We start from the raw sequence: 17517 nt of genomic DNA, 5'->3' as shown, positions 1-17517 counted from the left end.
GTTTGTTGTTGCCCAGAGCGGAAGGAAATCCTCATTTCTTCCCCCTGAGCCAGTTTGGAGAGGACTGTCCTGCCTTGTTGCTGAAGGTCCAGGCTTCTGTCTTTAGCAGTGGAGAAGTCATCCCACTGACAGTGCCATTGGCAGCCACCCAACCCAAAAAGCTATTAATCATGTCTTCCTTAAAGAAAAGAAGTAATTACAGCTGGATGTTCAGAAACTACCTGAAACTTTTACAGCCAAGCCCCAGCTGCAGGCCCATAGAGGCTGAGGGAACCTCTTGCAGAAGGTCAGGGCCCAGGGACAGAAGCTCACTTTCTTTGCCAAGCTCCCTCCATCCTGGAAACATGCACAAAAGTCCAGGTCTTTGGGGCATCCTGCAGGCTTTGAGGGAGTCAGTAATGAGCTTCCTGTTGGCCAATTCAGATCACAGGCTTCAGAGGGCTGGCTGCATCCCCAGAGGCAGTATTTGCCTGAAGAAAGGTGATCTGTGGAGATGATTCCTACCAGGGTACAAAACCTCTTTAATCTCAGCTGCCAGTATCTGTAGGATGGAAGGGAAGGGCAAGTAGAGGCCAGGATCATTAGCCTGTGTCCTAAGGAGAAAAGACCTACTCCACTGCATTCTGCCACTCTCTCTCTTGAAGCCAACTTCAGCTCAATTCAAAGGAGTCTCAGAGGTATAAGCCTCAGCAATAATTGAATTTCTACAGGACTGATGAGACCTGAGAGAAGAGGAAATTCTAAGATGATCTAGACCAACCATCAACCCATCCCCTCCATGCCCGCTAACCATGGCCCTCAGTGTCACATCTCCACATTTCTCGGACACCTCCAGGGACGGTGATTCCACCACCACCCTGGGCAGCCCGTGCCACTGCCTCTCCACTCTTCTGAGATGAAATCTTTCCTAATTAATATCTAATCTGAACCTGTGTCAAACGTGAAGCATATAGGATTGTATTAATTCTATTAATAAATTGATCTCACGATAATTAAATATCTAGAAAGATAATGTCCAACAACAAAGAATACTGCTGGGGAGGGGAAACCGTATTTAGAGTTATTGACTTTTTGCACAGTGATCGGACAAGGCTTTAAACTAAAAGAGGCGTTCAAATCCAGGCTGGATGAACCCTTGGCAGCCTGATCTGATTGGTGGTGGCAGCCCTGCACACAGTAGAGTGCTGGAACTGGGTGGGCTGCAGAGTCCCTTCCAATCCAAGCCATTCTATGATTCCATATTGGAAGACGCGCAGTTTCTGTCACTTCTGACATGACTTACAGATGTAAGTTTGCTTTGCTTATGGTTCTTGTTCCCTATATGTAGCTGGTGTAGTTGTTCTGAGTGAGCAATGAGGCATTTTTCTTTGTGGAAAAAAATCAATAAATATTTAATTCATAAAAATAAGAGAAGTGATGAACAAAAATATTCAACTAATAAAGATAAATGGCTTTTGTATTCATGAAGGCTTCTTATTAAACAGTTGGTGGAAAAAGTGTCCCCACTGGGCGAGGAGAACAAAATAAATGGTGGACCCTGATACTGCAAGCACAGCATTTAAAAGGAAGAAAGAAAGAAGGAAAGAAAACAACATTAATGCATCATTAAGGCTGAGCATTTAAATCTACAGAAGCCAGCACAAACATGAAGGAAGGTTCCTGCAGCAACGTTAATTGGGACTTATTGCGGACCGTGTTATTGATGATTGCATACATTTAGTTGCATAAACAAATTGCCAAAGCTGTATCCAACTGGAATGCAAATGAGGGATGTGCAGTCACGCGGCTGCTCCTACACAGTGTGATCCACCTGGTAACAAACACCGCAGGCATGGCTGATAGGTCACCTGCAGCTCCACACACACATACGCACGTGTAGGTGTAGAGCAAAAAAACCATCTATCAAATCTTCAAGATATACCTTCTAGTCACTTGTGTTTATTTATTTGCAGGCAAGTTCATAAAGACTGCAGCTAACAGTGCATTCGTTTAGTGCATGCATAATTTCATCTGCTTCATCTGCTGTATCTGCAAATGCTGAAGCATGACAAGAATGTAACTTTCCCAAAGTTGTAAAGTTCTTCTATTTAGTCATTTCTACAGCCAGACGAAAACTTTGTGTTATTTCACGTCCCATATTGCCAATAAAACTGCGGCTGAGCTAACACATCCCAACCCCGATGCCTGTTTTCCAAAGCACAATGTCCTGGGGACATATTCTCCAAATTGCCTGTGAAGGCTTTGGAACAACACAAAAAGGCGCCATCCATCCTGGCAGGCATGTACTAAAGCTACGCTGGGAAGGCCAGCGTCTGCCTGAGCTCCAGCAAATATTGTTGTATCCTATCAGCAATCAGAACCTGGGTAATGTCACTTAGCTGATGCTGTGGGAGTTATTACTGGCATCGCTGCCTTTCCCAGAGACCCCAACTGTGACCAGATTCCAGCTGCACACAGCACAAAGGCAGAGATAGGAAATTGTCTCTCATGTCCAGGTAGGCTGTTAGCGCTGTGGAAAAGGGGCTGGGGGTGCTCATCCTGCCAAATGACTCCCATTTTATAGGGAAGTTCTGACGTGTGCTGTACCCCCCCAGCAAAGCGTGTGGGTTTTGGCACCGTGATGTTCTGTTCAAGATAAAATCAAGTACAACATTGAGTTACCCCATATTGCCTGCTGTGACAGTGACCACAGCTGCCTGTTTCCCACCACACTCATCTTCCTCCTTCTGTCTCCTCGGGCCACTTTTTTTATCAGTAAAATAATGGCATTGCTCATGCAGTGCTGCATCTTCATTGCTGCTTTTGCTTCCAGGTTCCTCAGCAGCTGAGCATGGGGTGAGGCAGATGGGGGGGCATTTTCCTTAGATGATTTAACTAATCTCATGCAAATATACTCAACAGTCCCCATACACGATGTGCTTTCACCTGTATAATGGTCAAGTCAGCCGAATATTGCTTTTTTTCCCTGAAGATAATAGCATTTTTATGCATTGCTCCTTGAAGTTTTTTGTGCTCACACACTGAAAAACAGCTTCAGCTGAGGAATAACTGAAGTCAATATACTTAGTCTCTGTCCAGGTAATTTTGTGTCCTCTTCCCGTACCAGCTGAAGAGGATGTGATGATGATTGGAGATGATTAACATATCTATTTTTTCCCCCATTCTTACTTCAGGGATATGAAATGAAAACTGCAGTTAAACATCTATCATTACATCTTTTCTGCCTACATTATCTTGCATTTGAGAAGCAGGAAGGATTTCGCAGGCAAAACAAAACACAGAAGAGCTGGTTTAAAAAAGAAAACAACGTACCTTCCTCTCCTGATGTGATTTATGTGATTTACTGATTTTTGAACCAGAGGAAAAAGCCAGAGGAAAAAAAGATAGTTTCCTTTAGTAACAGTAGCAAGCCCAGAACATTCAATAATGTTAATGGAAGAGCTGTGTGCTCCTCTCCCACACCCCTCACACACTCCCAAGATAATGCACTGGTGATAAGATCCACCCCAACATAATTGTCTCCACAAGGAATCAGAACTGTTTATGAAATCCACGCAGCTGATCAGGCATTGCCCCTGCCCATGCTCTGTCTGTAAGGGTTTGTCAGTACAAAAAGAGTTTTTGAGTGAAGGTCGGGATCTCAAATCTGGGAACAAGAGAAGCCAAAGGTGGGTTTTGCTGGGGATGGGTTGCATATGAGAAGACTTGTCATTAAACCATAACTGTGACTTACAGCACTGTGCCTCCTGTAATAATACATCCCTGTTGCCAGTATACCAGCTAAAGGCTCAGCTAACATCTCCTTATAGCTCCAGTATATCAAAGCTGGCTTCACACAAAGGAACCGCGATAGGCTTACATGTCTATTATCATTCAAGATTGAGTTCTTTAACACTGCTTCAATTCTGAGACAACCAACCTGTAAGTTACACTCTGGAGAGAGCATTTTGACTATTAATCTATCTACAGTCAACCCCCTGATCTACTGCTATTGGTTTCCATGGGCTTTAGGAAATTCCTACTGATTTTGGTGGTGGTTGGCTTATATCCATGTATCAGAGGAACATAAGATCTGTTTTTGACGCGTTAAATAGCTATGAGGGAAGCTCAAGGCCCTCTCCCTTCTGACTACAAAAATATGGCTACTTTCATAAGGAGCTGTATGTTATGCTGTTTGATCACTGTACAGTGTCATTTCAAGTTGTTTCCATTGGGAGGAGAAAATGCTGATGGATTCAGGTATTTTTATGCAATCCTGTTGATTTTGCACAAAGGAAAAAAGGAAGTACAAAAGCCTTGAAGATAGCTGGAATCAAATCAGAGCTAATTCCTTTGTCATTTTCTACCCAGCACTCAAGCCTATAAAGAGATGTTTCAGCCATTCTCTCAGGTTCCCATTTACAGCTCTGTTTTCTGGCTGTCTCCGGGGTGTTTCAGCTCCTTTCTTTTTCTGCCTGTCTCTTGGTTACTCTGCAAAAAGCACCCCCGTAGTAGTACCTTATTGTGTCAATCTGAATTTGGGCCCTGGAAAAATCCTTATATCATCCTTTTCCTTTTATTCTTAATCATCCAGGGCTGATTTTTGGGGCACTGAATCCACTCATTTTCATTTTTTCTCCAAAAAGGGAGATTATTGGCTTCCTGACTGAAAGACACAACCAGGTGGAAGTGTTTTAATTCAACCAGCATCTACTTCAGGCATATTGTAACATATGGTATCAGCAGAAGTAGAATACAAAATTGAAAATATTGGTCAAAATCTTCCCAAAAAGCACAGGCCATGCAATAGTAGTGTGGTACTGCTGCATGCTAATGTAATGAGACCTGGAGGTACTGATGGATGGGGAGCTGGATGTGAGCTGTAAGAAAGAAGGGGACAGACTCCTTAGCAGGGTCTGTTGAGATAGGACAAGGGGAAAAGGTTCCAAACTAAAAGAGGGGAGATTTAGATTGGGTATGAGGAAGAAATTTTTTACAGTAAGGGTAATGAAGCACTGGCACAGGTTTCCCAGAGAGAGATGGTGGGTGCCCCGTCCCTGGAGACACTCAAGGTCAGGCTGGATGGGGCTCTGAGCAGCCTGTTCTCACTGTAGGTGTCCCTGTTCATTGCAGGGGAGTTGGACTGCGTGGCCTTTAAGGGTCCCTTCCAACTCAAAAGATTGAACTCACACGGAGCCCAAACGCAATGCCATCGGAATGACCCTGATTTGGACCTTCAGCTTTTAGTAACACCTGTGGTTTAGTGCTGCCGTCTCCACCCCCAGCTTGAGGAACTCCCAGACACACTACAAGAAAGTGAGTTGTTGGAGGGGAGCTACTGCAAAATGAAAACACTGTTGGGGGGTTGGTGCTTCTGTCATTGCTGGGGCTTTTTTGGCCTCATTCACTTTCCAGTTAAGCCATTTTGTGAAAGCAGTAATTTGGCCAAAGCAGAATGTGTTTTTCACTAAACAATAGTAAGATATTTAATAAGCTTCCGTTCCCCAAAATTATAAACAAAACAGAACAAAACACTTGCTGAAATAGGCAACTAGTCTTTTGGGCAACTAGCCAGCTGGCAGCTCCAGCTCCATCGATGGGAATGAGGATACCTGATTTGGGTGTTACACGCAGAAGTTTCTCCCTTCCGTAAGTTCCTTTCGCCAAATTCTTGTCCTCCAGGTGCCCCACGCACACATCTAATTGAATGCACAAGCAGCTTCCCAAGCTCAGGAAAGGGCCCGACCCTGCCCCACTGCAGTCAGCAGAGCCAGCTTGTTTGAAGTTAGGCACACGCCTAAGTGCTCAGCTGGATTTTTGCCGAAACTGTCAATCTTTCATAGTTAATCATTTATCACCCTGCTTATGTGCTGGTAGTCATGCTTCAGTGTGCAAATATGTAAATTGCTTTCATAAAGCTCCGCGCGCCGAGCACAAATAGTGCTTCCTCAGCCCTTTGCAGGAGTTCTCCCATCCTGTGACACCTCAGATAGATCAAACGGCACCTAGGGCTGGCAAGGAAGTTACTTCTCCCTTAATTAAACAGAATCATTACTGCGTTCCTGCTCTTATTAGTGAGGCGCATTTGTGGGCTTGCAAAATACACAAATAAATAATGACATTTAGCTCTCACCTGACAAGCATCACACAGTTTGCCTTTAGGAGCACGTATGTTGATCCATCTTATGCACGCTGCCACCCCAAGCAAGGATGGGAGCAAGCTGTCACACCTGTGATAAGCATATTTGCATAACTGTTGCACAGATTAAGTCTGATAACTACTTAAGAGTGAGGGTATGTGCAACATATAACAAGGTAATTCTCCAAACGCCGGTGACCATTCTAATTATTCTTCCTATTGCTGAGGTTAATTGATGTGAACTATGGGGGAAGTCATCTCCACTTACCTTAGCTGGCTTGCTTTGCATGCAGAAAGCTCACAGCTGCCATGATTTTTCACAAAGAATTAATAGTTACAGCCACTCGGTCTGAATACATCGTGTTAGAGTGATAGGTAGCAGCAGGGCCTTGCTGAAACAGAGCCTTAAAACACCATTAGTGTGCACCTGCAGACTGCAGAGCCGGTTACTTCATGCTCCTGCCTGTGGGACTTCGCATGCATCCACTAATGTAAAGGCTGCTTCTCCCCAGACATCATGCACTTCTGTGAGGAGCAAGGACTGCAAAGGGAAAATGACAGAGTCCATTCCCCTGCTCAGTAGAGCAGTTTCTTAAGAATTTATTCCCTGCCAAGCAAACTGCCTGCAAAATAAATGCATTCAGCCATTTTCTCTAAGAGGAAGCTTGAGCACTCCTTGAGGTGAGTCATATGGAAATGAAGTAAGGCCACCAGCTACTCTCCCAATCATTAATTGGGGAAAATAAAATAAAATAAAATAAAATAAAATAAAATAAAATAAAATAAAATAAAATAAAATAAAATAAAATAAAATAAAATAAAATAAAATAAAACAAAATAAAATAAACAGGTAAAACAATCCTGAACAGTCAAACTGAAGGAGCAAACCAAGAAAACAGGCTCCAGGGCAACAGACCAGCCACCACGATGACCCTCAACAAGACCCAGCACATCCCCCAGCCATGGGCACTGCATCTGTACCAGTGCCTGGCCCTGGCCGTAGGAGACCAAGCAGAACCTTTGAGGGAAACTGTTGCACACCCTGCTCAGGGCAGGGGTCAGCCAGGATTCACGGCAATGCTGCCTGAGGGCTGGAGTAAAGCCCCAGGAATCAGGAGCTTTGGATGATGTTTCAGAAAGTTTATGTTTGATTTAAGTCCTGGATAAAGACTTGGCTGTCATCCTGAGTACTAGGAGGCTTTCCCTCATTATTTCATCCTTGAAATATGACATGCATATTTTGTTTCTGCTTGCTGTGGTAAATACCAGTCAATTGCTAAGTTACATGAAAGCAAGCAAATCTGTAGCATTTACAGGACGAATGTCCGTATAGGTTAGAATAGATGCAGAACACCACCACTGTATGTCAAAGTGCATGGTGGTTACACAGATAAACCTTCTTTCGTGGCAGGTCAGATATAACACGCTCAAAGCTGATGATGGAAAATATCCACTAGCGTCTAGAGATCAAGAGATACAAACATCCGACCAGTTAAATATAACTCTGGGGAGCACAGTTTTGTACAGTAAGTTCCAGCATCCCTTAACTTCGTATGAAAATTGATACTAAAATAAAATAGTGGTATTTTCAAAGCCTGCCTCTTGATTTCAACCCCAGCTGAAATGACTGCAGTTCTTCTCTTACACTGTCTCACATGCCAAAAAGGCAGAATAATGATGTCCAGCACATAAGGATGCATCTACTGAGATACATAAAAGGTTACTCCACAGAAAGTCAATATGAGAAGTGTGCTCAACATGCCTTGTCCTTTAGCATCTGTGCAAGAGAGATAAACTGAGTTTAATTAGAAGAGCTGAAGCCTGGGTCAGAGAGTTCCCCAGCCCTAAATGTCAGCAGTTCCATTTTGCAGCATGTTTCTGCGTGGCAGTCCTTTGGATCAGCACTGGGTTGCTGCAACTGTGCTGCAGGGCAGGCTGGCGAGGAAGAGGAGCTGTGCAGTGACACATAGCTTCCCCACATCTCTCCTCCCATCTTGCTGCGTGGCAGAAATGGTGGAGATGGCCATGACAGCACTTGCAGCATTGTAAATTTAAATTCCTCAGGCCTGACTGCACCCCTCGTCATTTGCTTGGCCAGTGGTTGGAGCACGAAGCAGTGGGACTTGGCAGCCCAGCACTTGATCATGGAATGGCCGAGGTCCAGAGGGAGCTCACAGCAATGGAGGTGACAGGAGCCATGCTGCAGATGGCACGAAATTCATGCTCTTTCACTGTGTGGTTCCTGTTGCAGGCACAGCTGGTTGGGCACGTTGGCTTGTCATCTTCTCTCTAGAGGAGTCACTGGATGTATCCAGCCACTAGCAGGCTCGTCAACAGTAATGACTAAAGCAAACAGTAAACCTGGGCGCCAGTTTCACCATATGTAACATCAAAGGAAATAAAAAAAAACCAAAGGCATTTGCTCTTACATCTTGTCTGCAGAACAAAATGCAAATGAAATGGTGTGTTCTCCTTGATTTCCATTTGATATTACCCGCTGTCAAAGTTAGAAAGTTACGCAGCTCGCTTCCAAGCACAAGTCAATAAATAAATAAATAGTGAAAATATCGACAAGCTTGATTTCAAAGGTCACAGGAACGGGATGAGTGCCATGAGGCTTTCAGCCTTCACCTTTCTGGTCCTCTCCAAATGCCAGAACACCACGCTCTCCTCTTTGCTAAAGGCATTTGAGAGAAGCAACACTCAGCAGCCAGACGAGACATGGCAAAAGGGACTGCAGCATCCAGGTGGATAGAAAATTCTGAGAAACAAAGATCATCAAACTCCTATGGATCAGATGGGAGGTGAGGGCTGAAATAATACCTGTACTGAGGTTTGACCAAACCAGACTCAGGAGTTCAAGGGTGACATTAGAAAGCAAGGCTTGAGTAAAAGCCTGAAGGCTGGTGAGTAGATGAGTTCTTATTTGAAAAGCTGTCAGGCAGCTACAGCCTTCAGATAACAGCTGTGGTGTGCATTGAAATTGCCAAATCTTGTAAAGTCTGATTTAGTCTGTGGGGAGGGAAGAGGAAGTCATTTGGTTTGAGTCATAAGAGGTCTTGATACAATCTAAGCTTCATCATCTATCTCTGAAGAAACAGCTCGCTCCCTGAACTTGTATCAAAAGGCTTTGTGCGGCCCCGATAACACAATAGCAGAGAACAATTCCTAGCAGTGAAGATTACAAGATCTTTATATCATCTGCTCTTGCATTACAGCACCTGATGTGCATTCCAGGCTTACAGTCAGTTCTTCAGGGATCCATGGCTCTGAAAGAGAGCACACACAAGCTTTGCAAGCATTGTTACACTACCAGTATAGTTCAAAAACAATAATGGTGCAGCCCCAAATTATTTGCCTTTCTCACTCCAAGACTTCCACTGCCAGGAGCCTTGCCTGCTCCAGGAGTCAGAGAGCCTGCAGCTCTGCTGCAAGAGAAGGATGGAAAGCAGCAAGGCTTAAGGTAGCTCTACTTTTGGCCGAAAACATGGGGGCCAGCTGATGCTTGCCCTGGCCCATAGGACTCTGCAGGCTCACAGTGTGCCTGCATCTGTGTGCAGAGATGCACTCTTGAAGAAGGACTGAAGACCCATTAGCAGAGCAGAAGAAAGCCTAAACTCACCTAAGTACAAACTTCTGTTCCTTACCTCAGCTACTAGAGCTGGGAGAGGACTTTTTATTGCAGACAATGTTTGTTTCTGGAAAGGAAAGGAACAGGCATCAGTAGGAGGTGAAAGCCTGCTTTATCACACACCGCATGGGGCTGCGTAAAGTGGCTGAGTGGGAGAATTTTTTACACTTCCCTGGGCTGGAGTAAACCCAAATGTGCAGGCCAAGACTCTAGCAAGAGCCTCCCATGGGGAGGCACAGGAATGGCACAGCCAGCCCTACTACTCCACCAGAGATCCTATCCAGCACTCCCATGGCCTCTGCTAGAAAATGAATGTACAAAAGGCAGAGATGCACAGCGCTGGCAGGAGAAGGGGAAAGGTGAGATAAGGTTTCTGCCATGACGGCCAACCAGAGCAAATGGCAAACAAGAATGATCTCTTCCAGAGAAGCAACAGGGAAAAAAACAGTAAGTGTGACGCAAATGCTCATTATCTCCATTGTGCTCTTACAGGAGCAGAAGGAGACACGATGAAAGCCATAAGCAGAAAGTGTGACTGATACAGGTTGTACTTTACACAGCCATTTCTATTCGCCTGCACACCAGCATACATTGATTATTCTTATTAGCAGCACCAGACACAGTGGCTAGGCCAATGTATTATTACCATACCCTGAGATAATAAAGAATGACATCAGGCCTGACCTTCCATACCCTCTCTCAGGGGGCCTGCAGCTCTAGGCAGCACATACCTCCAGTGTCTGTGTTGGATAGGTAGGGCATCCACTTAGCCTTGCTGTAGATAGCAAGCATTTCTGACATGCCTGCAGAAGATCTGCCTCCAGGATGGCAGCCCTGTGGGTCCAGCATTCCTACTTTTCGAGTCAATTCCTTCATGACAGAGCAATGCCAGCTGTTCAGCTGCTCCCAACAGTGAATTTTCTCTGCAGACAGTCCCTTTACAAAGGAATTGCTCTAGCAAGACAGACTAGGACACTCAGCAGTACAGCTGCCTATGGCTGCGCATGCTGAAATGACAGAGCTGCAGACAGAGATCTCAAGAGTTCAGTTCAGCCACAAAAGCTGGTGGTGGTACCCAACATGCACCTTATAGTTTGAGGTTACACAATATGGCTCCGAGGTGGGAATAGGTCTCCACAGTGAAGACATTCTGGATCGAAGGAGAACAAGTGCAGCAGGTTCCCAGGTCTTAACATGGTGCTTGCTCTGGCAGCAGCTGTCAATAAACTCATGGCTACTCTTTGCCTTTGTAGTACAGCAGTGGTGACTGGCAGTAGGCACATGCCCACCTTCTGACACACAAGTCTGCACGTATGTTCTGTAACAAATGCGAAATATGTTCTGTGACTGAGGCCAGCTGTGCTAGCAACATGTTCAGAAGGGCCACTGGACCGCTACGTAGTGGAAATACGGCTCCCACTCCAGTGCCCAGACACTCTCAAGAGGCATTCTGAAACTGTGTGGATGACTGCAGGCCCACGACAGGACATTCTCCAGCACTCAGCAAGCAGATGGAACTTTGTGACTGGCTTCTTCCAGCCAAACTTCCTGCAGGGATGACTAGTTTCCAAACGCATTAAACAGCCGTGTGAGCACGGCCAAATGCCAGATGGCTGGAAAGAATATTGGAGCAGCCCCATGACGAACGTCTAGCCTTGGCTGCCAGCACCATGCACCATATGCATCACCTCTCAGAGAGGAAGGCCTGGCTGCAACTTGGAAGGGTGACATGGGGATACTACACAGCAAAATTTGTTGGTGAGGCCATGACACAATGAAGAAAGCTTATTTTTTCCCCTTTACTTTCTTCATTGTGCTTAGGGGTCTGCTTTATGAGCCCACTTTAATGATAGTGTGGATGCAAAATGCTGCTTCAGCAGCAGGACACATCGCTTTGTGTAGGCTTCCAGCTGAGCAAGGAATACTGTTTATGTTTAACTCCTCCAAAAGTCGACTTTAAGGAATGGTGCAGCATCAACATGTAGGTGGGCACTATAGTTTGAGCTACTTAATTAACTTTGGGCTAGAGACAGGGAAGCTGATGTTTGCTGTTGGAAAGAACATGGAGCTGAAAGACCTCTCAAAGCCTTGTGCAATAGCTTACAATTACTGGGTCCTCAGAAGCACCCATGATTCTCCAGGTTCTCCGTGCTCTCCCTTCTAATCACCATTAAAAGCAGATTTCTGTCTGTGTTTTCTCATGGTGCTGCCATTACCCAGGCTGACACTTGCAACTGAGACCAGAACACAAGTCTAACGGAAAACGTGGAAACAAGGTAAAAAAAAATCATGATGAGCATGATGACATGATGTACAGCATGATGAGCATCTCCCTGTGCAAATCACCAGCTCTAGCTGCTGTTTCAAGACCTCTATGCTGATCTAACTCTCGTCTGTTACTGAAACAAGCAGACCTAACATTCCTACCTGCCCTCCATCATGAGCTGGACCACAGAATCTGTCCAAATACTGCTCTATAGTTCCTTGATCAGCCTCACAGATTCACAAGGTTGGAAAGATCCTACAAGATCTTCTAGTCCAACCATTGTCCCATTTACCATTGCACAAGCTACTAAACCATCTCTCGTAGCTCCTCATCCAGATGCCTCTTGAACACTGCCAGGGACAGTGACTCCATCACCTCCCTGGGCAGCCATTCCAGCGCCTGACCACTCTCTGAGAGAAAAAGTTGTTCCTTATGTCTAACCTAAACCTCCTCTGGTACAACTTGTGGCCATTTCCTCGGGTCCTGTTTGTTGCCTGGGAGGAAGAGGCCAAACATCCTCATCACAACATCCCTTCAGGAAGTTGTAGAGTGCAGTGAGGTCTCCCCTGAGCCTCCTCTTATCCAGACCGAACAATCGAGCTCCCTCAGCTGCTCCTCATAAGACTTGTGCTCCAGACCCCTCACCAGATTCACTGCCCTTCTCCGGACACATTCCAGGGCCTCAATGTCTTTCTTTTAGTGAGGGGCATTTTCATTTGGATCAATTACCTGATCTGGCTTAGTGCTCAGCCTACCCAAGTGTCAGCACAGGAGGCCACAGTTTGGACTCAGGTTAGCTAAAAGCTTTTGTCTCACAGCAAGAGCTTCACAGCATACCAGTCTTAACCTGTCTCACATACACAGCCTGCCTCATATTTACACGTCTTGCAAAAGTTATACGCAGTTTCATAGACGGTCAAATGCATATGCCACACTGGCAACATACAAAAATCTGCCCAGCCTGACGTGATTCATGCTTTAGTCTGTGAGGTACTTACGTGAGACACGCAATGAAGGTAGGACTTTGCAGACTCCTAATGACAGTACGTATGTGAGACAAACAGCTGGCAGAAAAGTTCTAACAACCAGAAAATAAATAAATAAATAAATAAAGAAAATTAAAAAAAAAGATTTCCTATTTCTTTTAAATAGGACTTTATAGTTGTTTTTATTGTCAAAAAATATGTCCACTTGGAGAATAAAGCCAAGGCTGTTTCAGCCCCACTGATGTCTAAATGACCATCTCCAAACACAAATTTCAGTCATACGACAGTATTAATCTCTGTCAGCAGCGCACTCTGATCCACGATGGGATTTTGGCACTCAAGTCCATTAACTTATATTTACAACACAGAAATGGAAGTTGGTTCATAGGAAGCCAGAGAGTAAACTTAAGGGCAGGAACATTTATCGCTTTATCACGTAGAATGGTGCTTAGTCCTTCTGGAAAGTTCCAGTCTCTTTGTAGTTAGCAGCTGGGCCAGTCCATTCATCAGCATCATAAATATGGTCAACGACATCACCAGCACATAGTGACTGATGCTGCAAGGGGGAGACAAAACAGAAAATGCACATTTACCAAGTAGAAATAATTGACTAAAACAACCTCCTGATTTTTATTTTTTTTTTAAACTAGGCCTAATTATTGTTCACTTCATATACAACACCTTATACGTGCCGCTCCAAGTAGACAACTATTATAGCAGCGCTACCATGTGAAAAACAAGGCCTGTGGCAAAATAAAATGGTGAGGACAACAGAAAACACAACTGAATGTGTACCAAGTGAATAAGAAGTACAGTGTATATTCACTACATTCAAGGGGGAAATTCAACATATGCAATGAACAGCTGTAAAATTTCTGTTTGCTATAGACTGATAATACAGAATTTTGGGAAAACTTGCCATTGGGAAGACATTGCTTGTAGTAAAAAAAACTCAGATATTTAGGTCAGCCAAGTTGCAACGTTATAGAGAAAACACTTCTCTGGTGATGAGCAGCTTCAAGAAAACAAGTGCTATTTTTTCACTCAGCATTTCAAAAATTGCAGATTTCACTGCTGCAGTAACACAGACTCAGATTAAACAAAATAGTTCAAACACAATGTGAAGATGTGACTTCTGGGTGAAGAACTCTTCAAGTCACTAATGGCTAAGAGGATCACACACAGAGATTGTTTCTGACTTACTCTAACTCTCGCACTATTTCCTCAGGTATCTGATGTTTACCAGTGTTACAGACTGGTTCAGACTGAGATTTGACTTCATAACATTAAGCATTCTGTGTTTAGTATCCAAAACAAGTTGGTTGCCATTGTGTATGCAACATAAGCTATGAAAAAATGAGGGTTCTTCCAGATCATGGAAGTGGCTTAGGTTGGAAGATCATTCAGCTTCAAATCCCAGCCACAGGCAAGGTTGCTCCCCCCAGCTCACATCTGAGATTGCCCCAGCTGAATTGCAACCCCTTCCACTTGGCCTTGTTGAACTCCACTAAGTTCAGAAGGGCCCCCTTCCCAAGCCTGTCCAGGTCCCCTTCTATAGCATTCCATTCTTTTGTTGTATCATTCAGCTTTGCATCATCAGCAGGCTTGCTGAGGATACATTCAATCCCACTCTGTCACTGATAAAGATGTCGAACAGAACCAGACCCAAGACAGAACTCTGGGGGACACCACTTGCCATTGGCCTCCACAGAGCCATTCCCCATAACCCTCTGGCTGCCAGCTCCTTTAGGACCCTGGAATGCGTGACATTGGGCCCAAAAGACTTGTAAATGTTCAGTCTCATCAGGTGATCTTGAACTCTACTTTCACTGAGAGGGATTTTTGTGCCCCAACATCCACCTGGAGATTCAGGAACATGAGAGATGCGGGAGACCTGACTGAGGCAAAGAACTTGTTGAATACGGCAGCCTTCTCAATACCTGCTGTTGCCAGTTCTCTCTTCCCATTTATCAGAGGAGGTACACTCTCCTTGGCCTTTTTCTTCTGACCCATTTGCCTACAGAATCCCTTCTTGTCATTCTTTGCATCCCTTGTCAAGTTCAGTTCCATCTGAGCCTTGTCTTACCTGAAACCCTTCTTTATACATCTGGACATCATCCCTGTATTCTTTCCAGGCCACACATCCCTGCTTCCACTGCCAATGAATGTCCTTCTTGTACCTCAGTTTGACCAACAGGTCCTCGTTCAGCCATGCCAGCTTCCTGTTTCCTCTGCTTCATTTCAAATACGTTAGAATGGAGAGCTCATGTTCTAAGAAAGGTGTCCTTGAAAGAGTTACCAACTCTGCTCATTTTCTTTATCCCTAAGGACAGTTGACAAGGGGGTCTCCCTTATTAACTCCTTAATCAAATGGAATTTCACTTTTTTAAGGGTTCTGAATCTGCTCTTTGCCAGGCCCATATTCCTCAAGATCAGAAACTCAACCACAGCATGAGCCCTACAGCCCAGACTACCTCCAGTCTTAACCTCTTTAATAAGCTCCTCTGCATTGTTAAGTAATAGGTCCATAATGTTTCACCTCTGGTTGGTTTGTCTAACACCTGAACCAGGTACCTCCTGGATTGCTTACAGCTTGCCGTGTTGCTTTCTCAGCAGACATCTGAGTGGCTGAAATCCCCCATCATTACTTCTGCTAATAAGTCCAGCCATCTTGCTGCCCAGAGCACTCCTGCCCTTCCAGCATCAATATACTCAGCCTCTTAAAGGCATATCCAAGATCACAACACTTCAGCCTAGAGTTTCTCATGAAACATTGCTGTAGTCATCTACATCAGAGCATCCAGAACCACTAGTGTAGATGTTTGTTTATTCCTGGGATTACTGAAGATACTGGGCACTCTGACATGAGAGGTATTGATGCCTCTACTATTTCAAAGCAGATGGTTCCTCAGGATGAGTAGGGTAACTTCAGACTTGATGAAGCCCAAGTTTATTTAGAAAAAAAGGATTGCAAAGAGTACTTGCAGGTTTAATGATCTGGAATTTCTGCCTGAGGACTCATTCTGTTTGACAGTTTAGCCACAGAAGAGCAGTAAAGCTTGTAACTGATGCTATCAATCCTCACGACCCCAAGACTGTGACAATCCTGGCACCAGCATAGCGTAATTTAGTTCTGCGAAGCAGAGAAGCACTGGCTCTTAACAAAGCTTGGCCACTAACCAGTGTGAGAGAATAAAAGTAATCCAAAAGTTCACTAATGAGCAGGAGCTCTTCTGCAGCCAGGATACAAGCAACCAAAGGAACTGGTCTGAATAAAGTGGGTGGAGAATGCTGAGAGTAACTTGACTCATGCTTGTAAGATTCTTCTGCTTCTGTTGAGTCTAATTATAATCTTCTCACAAATACCCTGCTCAAAATGCACACACTTAAGTAATCAGTCACAAAAATCCACCAGCACAAATACGACAACAACTCAGCAAGTGCAATGCATCCCAGCACCCTGCAGCTTGCATCTGTGTCTGCTCTCACCTTGTACACAGTGCAGCTGACAATATTCCCTGCTATGAATGAATGAAGATTTACATTGCCAGACAGTAGCCATCTTTCCTACATCCCTCTCCTACAAACAACTCCATCTCTAGCACTAACTAAGAAGAGCAGCACAGCTACCAGAGCCCAACTCCCACTCTGTTCTGTGGGGAGTATACAAAAGCAAGAGCACGAAACTGAACACATGCTTTCAGCTGGTTGGTGCACTTTGGACTTCGCAACTCACAATGTATTTGTGATTGTCCACATGCTGTGTGATTGCACAACTCCCTCCAGAACAGCCCTTGGAAGTTCACCTGGGTGTGCTGCAGACTCTGTCCGAGTTTCAGTGCTCTGTGGGAAAGGACATAATGCTGCCAACAAAGTCAAATCCTTGCTGCACTTGTTTGCATGGTGTAACGTGCCCTGGGGAACTGTACAAGCACTACAGGTACAGAAGCTTGCATAGTATTAAGGAAACAGCCTCTCTGATGAGCAGCTGTGTGGTTTAATATATGATGCACTACTGTTAACACCTCTGCTTCTCTATTCACATGGCACCAAAATTTTAGTTTTTCACATAGGTAAAAGCAATACTTACATTCTAGCTTGAAAATGTTAGATCTGAAAATCTGAAGTCAAATGAAGGCCCTGCTTTTATTCCTACAGGCATCTAGAGACAGAGGACAAGCTGCTGCTGAAGGCTTGCTGCCATCAGTACAGTACTTACACAGATGTCTGATTTCCCCTCTGCCCTTTAAGAAGCTTTACCAGATGTGGGTGCTCATCAATTATTTGCAGGGACAGAGAAGGGTTTTCTCAAAGTAAAAAGTCTCTGCAAACTCCGCTTAGCTATCTGTCAGGGACAGGTCCTTCAGGCTTTTATAAAGAACAGAGTGCCACACACATTTTTCTCTTGCTATACTGCACAAGGTTGAATAACTACACCCCTTTGTCAAAATATCAGACATTCAGAGTAAAGAAAAATGTGTATACTATGCCACAGAGCACAATTAAAAGCAATTTC

At 44.5% G+C, this 17517-nt stretch overlaps 1 protein-coding gene across 9 annotated transcripts in view; it reads right to left on the bottom strand.

The window, feature by feature from the left end:
- Window positions 1-13153: 13153 nt before the first annotated feature.
- The window catches only part of PIGN (phosphatidylinositol glycan anchor biosynthesis class N), a 100228-nt gene continuing 95864 nt past the window's right edge, over window positions 13154-17517 (bottom strand). For all 9 annotated transcript variants that reach the window (XR_001553247.3, XR_014943599.1, XM_085540348.1 and 6 more), the window contains one exon: window positions 13154-13557. Coding sequence is in view for 7 of the 9 variants with exons in the window: in XM_085540348.1 (XP_085396474.1) it covers window positions 13434-13557 (124 nt within the window). In the remaining 2 variants the exon portion in view is untranslated. The remainder of the gene's footprint in view (window positions 13558-17517) is intronic.

The sequence above is a fragment of the Coturnix japonica genome, chromosome 2 (assembly GCF_054131305.1).
Source record: "Coturnix japonica strain WE chromosome 2, WE-NBRP24, whole genome shotgun sequence".
Lineage (NCBI taxonomy): Eukaryota > Metazoa > Chordata > Aves > Galliformes > Phasianidae > Coturnix > Coturnix japonica.
This window is presented reverse-complemented; position numbering and strand designations above follow the sequence as displayed.